At 42.7% G+C, this 15,062-nt stretch overlaps 1 protein-coding gene across 1 annotated transcript in view; it reads left to right on the top strand.

The window, feature by feature from the left end:
- LOC126176846 (beta-1,3-glucan-binding protein-like) overlaps positions 1–15,062 on the top strand; it is a 158,584-nt gene that overhangs the window by 86,214 nt on the left and 57,308 nt on the right. The window contains exon 6 of the mRNA XM_049924034.1: positions 3,818–4,063. Within this exon, the coding sequence (XP_049779991.1) occupies positions 3,818–4,063 (246 nt within the window). The remainder of the gene's footprint in view (positions 1–3,817; positions 4,064–15,062) is intronic.

Here is a 15,062-nt window from a genome sequence, read left to right as displayed (position 1 = left end):
AGGAAATGAGACACTTAAAGTAGTAAAGGAGTTTTGCTATTTGGGGAGCAAAATAACTGATGATGGTCGAAGTAGAGAGGATATAAAATGTAGACTGGCAATGGCAAGGAAAGCGTTTCTGAAGAAGAGAAATTTGTTAACATCGAGTATAGATTTAAGTGTCAGGAAGTCATTTCTGAAAGTATTTGTATGGAGTGTAGCCATGTATGGAAGTGAAACATGGACGGTAAATAGTTTGGACAAGAAGAGAATAGAAGCTTTCGAAATGTGGTGCTACAGAAGAATGCCGAAGATTAGATGGGTAGATCACATAACTAATGAGGAAGTATTGAATAGGATTGGGGAGAAGAGAAGTTTGTGGCACAACTTGACCAGAAGAAGGGATCGGTTGGTAGGACATGTTCTGAGGCATCAAGGGATCACCAATTTAGTATTGGAGGGCAGCGTGGAGGGTAAAAATCGTAGGGGGAGACCAAGAGATGAATATACTAAGCAGATTTAGAAGGATTTAGGTTGCAGTAGGTACTGGGAGATGAAGAAGCTTGCACAGGGTAGAGTAGCATGGAGAGCTGCATCAAACCAGTCTCAGGACTGAAGACCACAACAACAACAACATGACTGGATTGTAAACAGTGTCTGCCGCTGCCGGTGATGGGTGGTGGGACTAAACTACACTCCTGGAAATTGAAATAAGAACACCGTGAATTCATTGTCCCAGGAAGGGGAAACTTTATTGACACATTCCTGGGGTCAGATACATCACATGACCACACTGACAAAACCACAGGCACATAGACACAGGCAACAGAGCATGCACAATGTCGGCACTAGTACAGTGTATATCCACCTTTCGCAGCAATGCAGGCTGCTATTCTCCCATGGAGACGATCGTAGAGATGCTGGATGTAGTCCTGTGGAACGGCTTGCCATGCCATTTCCACCTGGCGCCTCAGTTGGACCAGCGTTCGTGCTGGACGTGCAGACCGCGTGAGACGACGCTTCATCCAGTCCCAAACATGCTCAATGGGGGACATATCCGGAGATCTTGCTGGCCAGGGTAGTTGACTTACACCTTCTAGAGCACGTTGGGTGGCACGGGATACATGCGGACGTGCATTGTCCTGTTGGAACAGCAAGTTCCCTTGCCGGTCTAGGAATGGTAGAACGATGGGTTCGATGACGGTTTGGATGTACCGTGCACTATTCAGTGTCCCCTCGACGATCACCAGTGGTGTACGGCCAGTGTAGGAGATCGCTCCCCACACCATGATGCCGGGTGTTGGCCCTGTGTGCCTCGGTCGTATGCAGTCCTGATTGTGGCGCTCACCTGCACGGCGCCAAACACGCATACGACCATCATTGGCACCAAGGCAGAAGCGACTCTCATCGCTGAAGACGACACGTCTCCATTCGTCCCTCCATTCACGCCTGTCGCGACACCACTGGAGGCGGGCTGCACGATGTTGGGGCGTGAGCGGAAGACGGCCTAACGGTGTGCGGGACCGTAGCCCAGCTTCATGGAGACGGTTGCGAATGGTCCTCGCCGATACCCCAGGAGCAACAGTGATCCTAATTTGCTGGGAAGTGGCGGTGCGGTCCCCTACGGCACTGCGTAGGATCCTACGGTCTTGGCGTGCATCCGTGCGTCGCTGCTGTCCGGTCCCAGGTCGACGGGCACGTGCACCTTCCGCCGACCACTGGCGACAACATCGATGTACTGTGGAGACCTCACGCCCCACGTGATGAGCAATTTGGCGGTACGTCCACCCGGCCTCCCGCATGCCCACTATACGCCCTCGCTCAAAGTCCGTCAACTGCACATACGGTTCACGTCCACGCTGTCGCGGCATGCTACCAGTGTTAAAGACTGCGATGGAGCTCCGTATGCCACGGCAAACTGGCTGACACTGACGGCGGCGGTGCACAAATGCTGCGCAGCTAGCGCCATTCGACGGCCAACACCGCGGTTCCTGGTGTGTCCGCTGTGCCGTGCGTGTGATCATTGCTTGTACAGCCCTCTCGCAGAGTCCGGAGCAAGTATGGTGGGTCTGACACACCGGTGTCAATGTGTTCTTTTTTCCATTTTCAGGAGTGTAGTTTGGTGCACATTTGTGTTCTACAGCATTAGATAGTAGCGTTGCGATCTTTGACAACTAGTGTAGGACACAGGGTACGTTGAAGTGTTTGCAGTGAGAAATGCACTTGCGCATGGTGGTGTCGAAGAATGCGTGAAACTAACAGCTGCACGCTATCTGTTGGCTGCTTTCCATATTCGCAGACGAAGGCTGTGCCTGCCTGATTGTTGTCACGTTGGCACAGTGTATCCCAGCCGTATTAGGATCATGATCCGTACTAGTAGTGTCAGCGTCCGATACTGTTCGGGAGGTGCCTGCTACAGGACAAAATGATTGCCGCTGCTCCGTGCATGGTGTGTCGGCAAGTGATTGGAAGTGATCTGATATGATGGATGCTGGGTATTGAATGTGATCATCTTGCAACATGAAAACAGGAACTGCTAACTGTAACTTAACTTCCTGTCGGAGTGCTTCATTGCTTAGAAAACGATGTTCGAATTTCACGAGACAATTTATCTGTCCATATTGCCCACAGCGTAGGGTCGCTCATTACTATAGCATCCACTAACGTTCGCAACTGGGGCCAAAACTGTTCAATTTTTCAGAGGAGACAGCCTGTTCTGCTTGCTATTCGCGTAATTTATCACGTCTTTGATTCAAAGCAGCTTCGGCTGCATCGAATTTATTAAAGTGCGAGGGTGACAGAATGACATCACTGACGGTAGCTGCATGCCCACCTATGTGAGACAGTAAAGCGGTGCACTTAAGCATCATCAAAAATGTTTTTGGTACTGAACACTGATTCGACTATCAGAAACTAAGTATGTGATTGGTCCAATAAGAAATGTGTAAGCCTCGGAGCCGTGTGTTGTACAGTTTGACTGTTGGGAAAGTGTCTCTAAGGGACAAACGTTATTGTTCCACGGTTATGCGCGAGTGGAATCCAACGATCGATCGCCATGCGCTAGCAACTCCAGAAATCTTCTGGTGTGGCATTGCCAGCCGAACGCTGTCAATGTTTAAAAACCGATTCATTGCTTTAATGTAACACGTACCGCAGTGGGAAGAGTAAGGCATTGCTGTCGTGTTCATATACTGGTATCGAGTATGGGTTCTGTAGCAGAAGTAGATATAAACCCTTGATTTTCTTCCATCTAAGAGAAGTCAGTCAAGTCAATGGAAGGTTGCACTGAATGTTGCCAAGTGGTATCAGCCCATGCAAGAATACATGAGAGAAGCAGTTGATAGTCGTTTACACTCGCGTTTTCTGACTAAGCAGTTCCATACAGCTCGTTGCTCTATGCAATCCTTAGGACATTCCGTCCAAACTGGGGAAAGGCCCTAATAACTTCTCATGCACTTCAGTATCCATTGTCTTGGCGATAAGTGACGTGGCATGTTCATTGAGTACGAAAAAATAAACCGTTGTTGCTGGTCAAAAATGCAGAAATTTGAGTGACAGTGAGTACGAATGATATTCAAGTGTTGGAGCCACAAAGTATTGACTTTAACACTTTATTAACTCTTGTACATGCACTGTAATCAGAATACACTTTGCATCATATCATGAGGCACGAAAACACTAGCATACCTGACAACAAAAACAATAATTGCCAAGAGTCACACTTCTTCTTTGTTTTTATATATATACTGGCGGTCGCTGTTAGTGTTGGAACCGATGCCGCTTCAGGTATTTTATAAATATTTTCACTGACTGAAATATAATAAATTAACTTTTGCAGAGATCTGGCTTGAACCAAAAGAAAATTACTACGGACACCTCAACTATCAATCAGGGCAGATCAGAATAGCAATGGCACGAGGAAATGAAGATTTAACAAAAGATGGGGCCCAACTTGGCAATACTTTACTTGAAGCAGGCTGCAGACTTGGCCTGAAAACAAAAATTCGGAATGAGATGTACACAAAGAGTAACTGGACACCTTTTGGATCTGACTTCCATGTTTACAGAGTTATTTGGGATAAAGGTAGAGTAATGAAATTTTCCATTTTTTTTAAAAATAGTATTGTAAATTGTAGCAGTATGATTGAGGTCTGTAAAAATAAACTAATTTGGTTTAACTCCATTTATTTTTAGTCTACAAATTGAGCCTCTTTGTATTTCTCTGGAGATAACACTTTCTGAACATTTCAGACTGAAACTGTTAGGCATGCATGCACGCACTACTTTTTAAGAAGTCTACAGTCGAAAGTTTATTTAATGGAAACTTCTATTTCAGGAGACGTTTACCTCCAAACAAACCATCATATCAACTGAAGCTGTGAATTTCTGATAAATAAATGTACTTGACATTATTGGCCAAATTCAGCCACTCAGCCATTTTATTGTGGTCATGTGTGTACGATCATAGACAGCTAGCCATTAAAATTACAACAATGGGGAAGATAGGAAATAATGAAATTTTACATATACGTATCATAACAAGAAGAAAACACGATTAAATTGGCAGGTGATTTGGGCGTGTGCAGCATGTTAAATTTACCATGTTTTACGCAACTTAATTTCTAAGCAGTTTTTAAACAACACTTTTCCATTTTTATTATTAGATTTAAGTTGGTCTTCACTGCAATCGAGAGTGTTACACTGACACACTTGTTTGGTTGTAGGTCATTTTAAAGCTTTCTTCGGTGTGAGTTCATTTTGGGTTTCTTCTATCATTCATTTCTTCCATTCCTTTTACATGTTCACTTTAAGTGGTTTATTTATCGAGACATGAAGAGGTTGCAGTTGTGAAGTTAATCCTCTCAAAATAACAGCAAACCCTATATTTCCCTGTTTCAATTTATTTGTTTCACAGAATTTTTAAAATGACTACTGAACTGATCCAGAACAATAAAAGAACTCTTCTTCAATAAAGCACCTTTCCTTCTCTGCGACACTCTGTTAATCCATAATTTCCTACCAGCCTCGTCCATCCAGCCCTTTTTATGTACGTGCACAACAACATCTGACGGTATTTCATAAGATTTTGGCATTGCTCTGCGCTTGAAAATGATCATTGCATTAATTTCAGTACCGTCAGCACAACATGAAAGGATTATGGTGTAGTGCATTTTTCTCATGTCCAGTTGTTTTTACAGTAACAGTTTTAGCACCTTTCATGGCAACAGTTCTTTTACTCGGCACATCAGATTTCAGAGGAGTTCCGTCCATATTCGCTATTTGGCCTTGTTCCACACTGGTTTTCTTTCTACATTGGATAAGAAAGCGATGGAAAAATAAGATTTTCTCTTCATACTCTTATGGCATTTTTTGAGATATTTTGGTTTTGGTTCGCATACTAAGTCGACGATGCTTCATAAACCTGTAGTACCAGCCCCAACTCCACGCTTAATGTCTGTCAAGCTCCACTGTAGTGGTAGCTTACGAGCATGTATTTGGATCTTGCCATTTTGACGGCGTTCTTGAATCCATTTCAGTACGTCATCTTATAGTTCTGGCCATTTTGCTTTCAGTCCTCTATTTGCACATTTAGTCTTTATCATTTTTTTTCAGTTCTTCTTTACTACCCCGCCAATAGCGAGTGGTTTTCTTTCTGTTGGTGGAGGGCTCAGCTGTTCTGTTTCCATGTTCTTATGCGTATGCTATGATCCGCATCATATGCCGGCCGAAGTGGCCGTGTGGTTAAAGGCGCTGTAGTCTGGAGCCGCAAGACCGCTACGGTCGCAGGTTCGAATCCTGCCTCGGGCATGGATGTTTGTGATGTCCTTAGGTTAGTTAGGTTTCACTAGTTCTAAGTTCTAGGGGACTAATAACCTCAGCAGTTGAGTCCCATAGTGCTCAGAGCCATTTGAACCATTTTCCGCATCATATGAATACCATTTTTGTTCATTGTGAAACTAGCTAATACTAACAAAAATATTATATTGTTACCGATAACACAAATCACTTTCAATTCAAGTTCAATGGCACCGTAGACTGCAATGTTACATGACAGGCTAGACAGTGTTCTGCGCGGGTGGGAGACAGTGTTAGCGAGCAAATTATGTTCGTCGCATCGGTGCACTGCTGCTGCCAGTTGAATCCAATGTTGCCAGATATAGATAAGTTTCCCGTGGCATCGAATGTATGACCATATTTAAGACTGGCGGGAATTTTAAATCAAACGCTGGGTATTTTTATCTTAATTTCGAGTATAAGACGCACCTGAATTTTAGAGGCAATTTTTCGAAGAAAAACTTGCGTCTTATAGTCCGTAAAATACGGTACTACACACAGCTGCTGAGTGTGGCAGCAACTATGGCTCTAAGTCGACTGGGCGTTAAGTTGGATCGACCTTTGATACAGGTACGTCATTCCGTGCTGCTTCAACTCTGTGATAGAGTTCAACAGTCATAGTGGCTGGCAAATGGTAGCATGATAGTGTGCTGGCAACCCATGACCTGATGTATTTAATGGGTGAGTGATCTAGAGACCATAGTGATAAGCGATACAGTCAAATATCCTCTGTATTTGTTTAGGTCAGGACAGCTTGGGCAACATGCAGTTTTCTTTGTCTATTGAAAGACAGGGGAGAGCCAAAGGCCTTAATACACCTGCTGCGCAAATTACTAGCTGTGAACCAGAATAAACCATGTTGTGTGCCCAGTGGTACCCATTCCACCATGCAACGTTCACTCTCCTCAGAGCCTCCAAACGCAGATATGCCCAACATAATGCTGCACACTTATTCAGCACTCATCTTGGTTTCAAGCAGCGCTAGTTCGAGAACATTTTTCCACAGTAGTGCCTTATCATTTGGCGCCTCTCTCTCCTTCCTCCTATTCCTCATACACATTCACCCATGTCCGTTCTTGCTACTAATTGTAACACACACCGTAAACAAATCTTGGTCTTGGTCGCCTCTGGTGCTCCAAGTGGCCACTCCCACAGTGGTCAAAATAAATGTTGCATATTGGTAAAACTTTAGTATTGAAAGTTGTGATCCAGAAATATCATATCAATACGTTGTTTTGTTTGTAACGTAATTCTATAGCAGAAACAGTTCACGTTTCTACTGTGAGGGGTAGCGTATGCACTCTACGGCAACCGCACCACATGCAAACATTGCAGTACATGCAGTATCTGCCATTACGAGAGCCGTGTTGCTACACGATGGTTCGGACAACAATAATGTACCATCAGTGGCGCCGTATAGTCACTCTTATGGAGCAGGGAATCAGATAAGTGGACATCATAGAGAACGTTGCTATGAGACAAAAGTGGTGTCTCTAGAATCTGGAACAAGTTTCTAGGAGATGAGGATCTTGACGGAAGTGGCTGCAGAAGAAAAGCAACAGGTATGTAGCATTGATATCTGTGTATAACAGCAAGCAGAAACACTCAATTCAATGCTGCACACCTATAGCAGAAGTTCCAAGCAACTACAAGAATGTAGGTGTCAACACAAATGATACAAAATAGCCTCCATGAACAGAGATTATGTTCCAGAAGACCTCTCACGGCTCATGCTTTAAATTGGGTTCAGAGAGGGGCTCATGTCGGATGGACACAAAACAACTTTCTGGACTAGGCAGCAATGTGACACAATGCTCTTTCCTGTCGAGACCCGCATCAGTCTCCACACTGACAATACTGATATTCGTGTGTGGAAGCAGCGAGGACAACGTTCATATCGTAACTGTATCACAGACCACCACTTTTATCAAAGTGGTTCGTCATGTTTGGGGGGTGGTGTCGTGTGGCTGCAGTACTACCCTTGTGCGAATGTGTGGGAGGATGACTGGTGAGAAATATGTGGATGGCATCCTTGCATGCATTGTGGCTCTTGTCGGTAAACATCTTGGAGTAGCAGTTGTGCTGATGGACGAAAATGCACGCCGCATCATCACACTCTTGGGAACACCTTCCTCGTGGAGCATGGAATGAGTGGGATGTAATTTCCGCCATATTCTCCAGAACTCAGCTGCATCTAGAATGCATGCGCCATGATAAAATGAGTGGTGTGTAATCGTCCTGCCCCACCAGTGATGTTACAGGGCATCAATAGAGGCCGCTGAGATGGAATGGGACAATATTCCACAGGTTTATCTGGCCAACATGGTAAGGAGTACGCTTAACTGCACACAAAAGTGTCTCCATTTTCAAGGAGGGCAAGCTAGTTCACAAACACTGTGTTCTGCAAGATGACAGTGAGAAGTAACTAAGTGTTTGAAGCAGAATCAAAGATTTTGTTTTTGTTTATGTTTATCAAGTGGACACGTATTTATCCTCTTTATTTTTGTTTTCGACTACTTTATCTGACAGGAAAAAAATCAGTTTCGTTTATTATTATGCCCAGTATTGACAATACAACAATACACGGCATTTATTTTGACACTTTATTTGTGATACGTTCTGTTCAGCTATCTTACTGTTGTGATACCTCTGGTGTCCCTCTCAGCTCGGCGTCCCAAGTAGTGACTTGTGTCACTTCGGCCTTAAACTGGCCTTGGCTGTGGGGTGCACGACTCTTGGTGTCCCTCTCTCCACTGTAGCATCAAGGGAAGTTGCAAGATGAGCCACTGAGATGACAGTTTGTGGTGCTCCAGGTGTGACTGCGCAGTCTGCATGGAAACTTGCATTGCAGCAAACATGCCCCTTTTCTGATACAAGGTACATGACATGCTTGTACAATTCTGCATGACCAAATGAACAATTTGTTTGTAATCTTGGGCACTAGTAGATGGAGCTGCTGAGATCCTGTATTGCACAGAGTGTGGCTCCTCTGAAACCATCATTCTGTATTTGCATGACAGTGCAGCATGCAGCAGGTGATAAACTTCAGCCTTGACAGAATGTAACCATAAGGCTCTTCTGTTCTCAAATGTGCTGGCATTTGGGCTCAAAATGGCTTTGAGCACTATGGGACTTAACTTCTGAGGTCATCAGTCCCCTAGAACTTAGAACTACTTAAACCTAACTAACCTAACGACATCACACACATCCATGCCCGAGGCAGGATTCGAACCTGCGACCTTAGCGGTAGCGCGGTTCCAGACTGTAGCGCCTAGAACCGCTCGGCCGTCGCGACCGGCTGTGCTGGCATTTCTTCTTCTCACATAAGGCATAACATGATCTCATAATCAGACAAAACTGAAATGCAGTTTCTGAATGGGTAACATACCCTACCCACATAGACCACCTACCCTGTTCTCATAAGGCGTGTTATGTATTCTGTGTGTTGTATACTTTGAGCTATTGATCTGCATTGCATTCGCTTGAGATTTCCTTGGATGAATAAAGATAAATAAATAAATCTTTCCTTGTGTACAGAATGTAGGTGGTGGTTCCGCTTCTCGCTTTGTACAGTTCCGTATCCAAGCTCGTAATGCACTTCCTGTCAGGATGACATTTGTTGCATTCCATCTTCATGCAATATTGCAATTTTAATACCCAGAAGTTTTTGTGCAGCTTAACATGTGGTACATTCTGTCAAAACAAAGCACCAAACACGAAAGAACATTGCAATAGTATAGGTGCCTCGTAAACCGTACTAAAATGTTGATGGTGTTGAGACAGCAACCAGCCACAAATTTATTTTCAGTTCCTTTATTCAAAAGGTACCGTTACTGGTTTCGAATCATTACGATTCATCTTCAGACGGTTTTCATGGTTTCATTACAACATGTAGTGCGTTTTCTTTTTACAGATTAATTGTCCTAAAATATAAACAATACATAATTATAAGCACGCAACACAGATGGTTGTGTTACAGATTTGCATTCGATATGACTTATGCGAAACGTCGGTTTGGAGTGTTTGTTTTCATAGTTTTCGTCCACCAGAAGTGAATATGCTTCCACAGCATTCTTATCGTTGATTTTCTAGAATAACGTATTTATTCTTTTCCAGTTTATTGATTGCTTCCAGCATTGTGGAGAACGTAATTCGCCGAAAATATAAACAGTATCTTCGTTGCTTGCATAATGCGACTCATAGATTTGTCGAAAGATTCATCGCTCATCATTAAACAATTCCGATACTCATCTGGCTCTACTGCAAGTTCTCTTAGCGTGATAGTATGGCTGTGTGTAGAACATCTTCCAAGTCACTTTTTGCCCACAGCCACTTCATCGTGCTTACCTTTTCATAGTATGAAGCAATGCAATGCAGAGTGATTCCGTGATGATCAGAGATGACGGAAAAGCAAAACATAGCCTTGCCATTTTCTCTTGCTTTCAGGGCCATATTGTCAGTTTTAGCAAGCTGAACTTAGGTTGCAATTACAACACCGAAAGTTGTGTGAAAATTGCCGTGATATGGAATTTCCATTTTTGATAAATTTCTTACATCTGTATCTACATCCATGCTCCATAACCATCTTATAGTGTATGGCAGAGGATACTTTGTTCTGTTCCAACTGCGAATGGTTCACAGGAAGAACAATTGCTGGTAAGCCTCCACTTGGGCTCGAGTCTGTCTAACTTTACCTTCATGGTCTTTTTGTAGGATATATGTAGGAGGTTGACTTCTCTAGCAATGTGCGTTCTCAGAACTTCAACTGTAAACCACATTGTGATGCGAACACCTTTCTTGCAGCATCTGCCACTGGAGTTGACTGAACATTTCTACATCTACATCTGCAAGCAACGAAGATACTGTTCATATATTCGGCGAATTACGTTCTCCACAATGCTGGAAGCAATCAATAAACTGGAAAAGAATAAATACGTTATTCTAGAAAATCAACGATAAGAATGCAGTGGAAGCATATTCACTTCTGGTGGACGAAAACTATGAAAACAAACACTCCAAACCGACGTTTCGCATTAGTCATATCCAATGCAAATCTGTAACACAACCATCTGTGTTGCGTGCTTATAATTCTGTATTGTTTATATTTTAGGACAATTAATCTGTAAAAAGAAAACGCACCACATGCTGTAATGAAACCATGAAAACCGTCTGAAGATGAATCGTAATGATTCGAAACCAGTAACGGTACCTTTTGAATAAAGGAACTGAAAATAAATTTGTGGCTGGTTGCTGTCTCAACACCGTCAACATTTTAGTATGGTTTACGAGGCAACTATATTATTGCAATGTTCTTTCGTGTTTGGTGCTTTGTTTTGACAGAATGTACCACATGTTAAGCTACACAAAAACTTCTGGGTATTAAAATTGCAATATTGCATGAAGGTGGAATGCAACAAATGTCATCCTGACAGGAAGTGCATTACGAGCTTGGATACGGAACTGTACAAAGCGAGAAGTGGAACCACCACCTACATTCTGTACACAAGGAAAGATTTATTTATTTATCTTTATTCATCCAAGGAAATCTCAAGCGAATGCAATGCAGATCAATAGCTCAAAGTATACAACACACAGAATACATAACACGCCTTATGATATTCTGCAAATCGCATTTAAGTGACTGGCAGAAGGCCCATCGAACCACCTTCACAATTCTCTATTATTCCAGTCTCGTATAGCGCACAGAAAAAACGAACACTTATATCTTTCCGTGCGAGCTCAGATTTCGCTTATTTTATTATGGAGATCGTTTCTCCCTACGTAGGTCGGCGTCAACAAAATATTTTCGAATTCAGAAGGCCGCGCGGGATTAGCCGAGCGGTCTTAGGCGCTGCTGCAGTCATGGACTGTGCGGCTGGTCCCGGCGGAGGTTCGAGTTCTCCATCGGGCATGGGTGTGTGTGTTTGTCCGTAGGATAATTTAGGTTAAGTAGTGTGTAAGCTTAGGGACTGATGACCTTAGCAGTTAAGTCCCATAAGATTTCACACACATTTGAACATTTTGAATTCAGAGGAGAAAGTTGGTGATTGAAATTTCGTGACAAGATTCTGCCGCAACGAAAAACGCCTTTGTTTTAATGATGTCCACACCAAACCTTGTATCATTTCAGTGACACTCTCCTATTTCGCGATAATAGAAAACGTGCTGTCCTACTTTGAACTTTTTCGATGTACTTCGTCAATCCTATCTGATAAGGATCCAACATTGTGCAGCAGTATTCTAAACGAGGACGGACAAGCGTAGTGTGGGCAGTCTCTTAAGTTGATATGTTATATTTTCTAAGTGTCCTGTCAATAAAACGCAGTCTTTGGCTAGTCTTCCCCACAACATTTTCTATGTGTTTCTTCCAATTTAAGTTGTTCGTACTTGTAATTCCTAGGTATTTAGCTGAATTTACGGCCTTTGGATTTGACTGATTTATCGTGTAATAGAAGTTTAAAGGATTCCTTTTAGCACTCATGTAGATGACCTCATACTTTTCATTATTTAGGGTCAATTGTCAATTTTCGCACCATACAGATATCTTTTCTAAGTCGTTTTGAAATTTGTTTTGAACTTCTGCTGACTTTACTAGTCGATAAACGGGAGCGTCACCAGCAAACAACCTAATACTGCTGCTCAGATTGTCTCCCAAATTATTTATATAGATAATAAACAGCAACGGGCCTTTAACACTACCTTGGAAACCCCCAGAAATCACTTCTATTTTACTCGCTGACTTTCCGTCAGTTACTACAAACTATGACCTTTCTGACAGGAAATCGCAAATCCAGTCACATAACTGAGACGATATTCGATAAGCACGCAATTTCACTACAAGCTGCTTATCTGGTACAATGTCAAAAACTTCCGGAAATCCAGAAACACCGAATGAATTTGAAATCCCTTGCCAATAGCACTCAACAGTACCTGCGAGTAAAGAGGTAGCTGTGTTTCACAAGAATTTTGTTTTCTAAATCCGCGTTGAGTGTGTGTCAGCAGTCCCGTTTTCTTCGAGGTAATTCACAGTGTTCGAACACAATATATGTTCCAAAATCCTGTTCTTGAATCTTGGTGCGATCTGTGCAACTTCCATGTCTATGGGTACTGATCTTTCGTTGTGCGAACGGTTGTATATGATTGTTAAGTTTGGAGCTACTGTTTCATCACACTCTGAAAGGAATCTTCTGGACTGAAGACTTGTTTTTGTTAAGGTAAGTTAATTCGCTACTCCGAGGATATCTATTTCTACGTTGGCAGCTGTTCTTGATTCGAATTCTGGAATATTTACTTCGTCTTCTTTGGTGAAGGTATTTCGGAAGACTGTATTTAGTAATTCTGCGTTGGCCGCACTGTGGTCGATAGTATCCCAACTGCTATCGTGCAGAGAACAGAGAAGGCATTGATTGTGTCTTGCGGCTAGCATACTTCACGTACGACCAGAATCTCTTTGGATGAAGATTTCAAGCTTACTAAATTAATCTGTAACTAAATGACCTGCTTGTCTTTGGATCTTCTCCATTTTCTCTATCTATCCTATCTGGGATGGATCCCAGAGTGACAAACAATATTCAAGTGTTGTTCCAACAAGTGTTAGCTGCCTGCTTTGTTGTGGACTGCAGTTAATCAGGCTAATGTATTTACCAATCAGGATAACTCTACTTCAACCATCATCAGTTATTTTGCTCCCCAAATAGCAAAACACCTTTACAACTTTAAGTGTCTCCATTTCCTAATCTAATTCCCTCAGCATCACCTGATCTAATTCGACTACATTCCATTATCCCCTTTTTACTTTTGTTGATGTTCATCTTATATCCTCCTTTCAAGACACTGTCCATTCCATTCAATTGCTCTTCCAAGTCCTTTGCTCTGACAGAATTACAATGTCATAGGCGAACCTCCAAGTTTTTATTTCTTCTCCCTGAATTTTAATACCTACTCCAAGTTTTTCTTTTGTTTCCTTTACTGCTTACTCAATATATAGATTGAATAACATCGGGGAGAAGTTACAACCCTGTCTCACTCCCTTCCCAATCACTGCTTCCCTTTCATGCCCCTCGACTCTTATAACTGCCATCTGGTTTCTGTACATATTGTAAATAGCCTTTCGCTCCCTGTATTTTACCCCTGCCACCTCCAGAATTTAAAAGAGAGTATTCCAGTCAACATTGTCAAAAGCTTTCTCTAAGTCTACGAATTCTAGAAACGTAGGTTTGCCTTTCCTTAATTTTTCTTCTAAGATAAGTCGTAAGGTCAGTATTGCCTCACGTGATCCAACATTTCTACGGAATCCAAACTGATCTTCCCCGATGTCGGCTTCTACTAGTTTTTCCATTCGTTTGTAAATAATTCGTGTTAGTATTTTGCAGCTGTGACTTATTAAACTGATAGTTCGGTAATTTTCACATCTGTCAACACCTGCTTTCTTTGGGATTGGAATTATTATATTCTTCTTGAAGTCTGAGGGTATTTCTCCTGTCTCGTACATCTTGCTCACCAAATGGTAGAGTTTTGGCAGGACTGGCCCTCCCAAGGTCGTCAGTAGTTCTAATGGAATGTTGTCTACTCCCGGGGCCTTGTTTCGACTTAGGTCTTTCAGTGCTCTGTCAAACTCTTCACGGAGTATCGTATCTCCCATTTCATCTTCATCTACATTCTCTTCCATTTCCATAATACTGTCCTCAAGTACATCGCCCTTGTATAGACCCTCTATATACTCCTTCCACCCTTCTTCTTTCCCTTCTTTGGTTAGAACTGGGTTTCCACCTGAGCTCTTGATATTCATACAAGTGGTTCTCTTTTCTCCAAAGGTCTCTTTAATATTCCTGTAGGCAGTATCTAGTATCTTACCCCTAGTGAGATAAGCCTCTATGGTTCAAATGGCTCTGAGCACTATGGGACTCAACTGCTGTGGTCATAAGTCCCCTAGAACTTAGAACTACTTAAACCTAACTAACCTAAGGACAGCACACAACACCCAGCCATCACGAGGCAGAGAAAATCCCTGACCCCGCCGGGAATCGCACCCGGGAACCCGGGCGTGGGAAGCGAGAACGCTACCGCACGACCACGAGATAATCCTCTATATCCTTACATTTGTCCTCTAGCCATCCCTGCTTAGCCATTTTGCACTTCCTGTCGATCTCATTTTTGAGTCGTTTGTATTCCTTTTTGCCTGCTTCATTTACTGCATTTTTATATTTTCTCCTTTCATCAATTAAATTCAATATTTCTTCTGATACCCA

The sequence above is a fragment of the Schistocerca cancellata genome, chromosome 3 (assembly GCF_023864275.1).
Source record: "Schistocerca cancellata isolate TAMUIC-IGC-003103 chromosome 3, iqSchCanc2.1, whole genome shotgun sequence".
NCBI lineage: Eukaryota > Metazoa > Arthropoda > Insecta > Orthoptera > Acrididae > Schistocerca > Schistocerca cancellata.
This window is presented reverse-complemented; position numbering and strand designations above follow the sequence as displayed.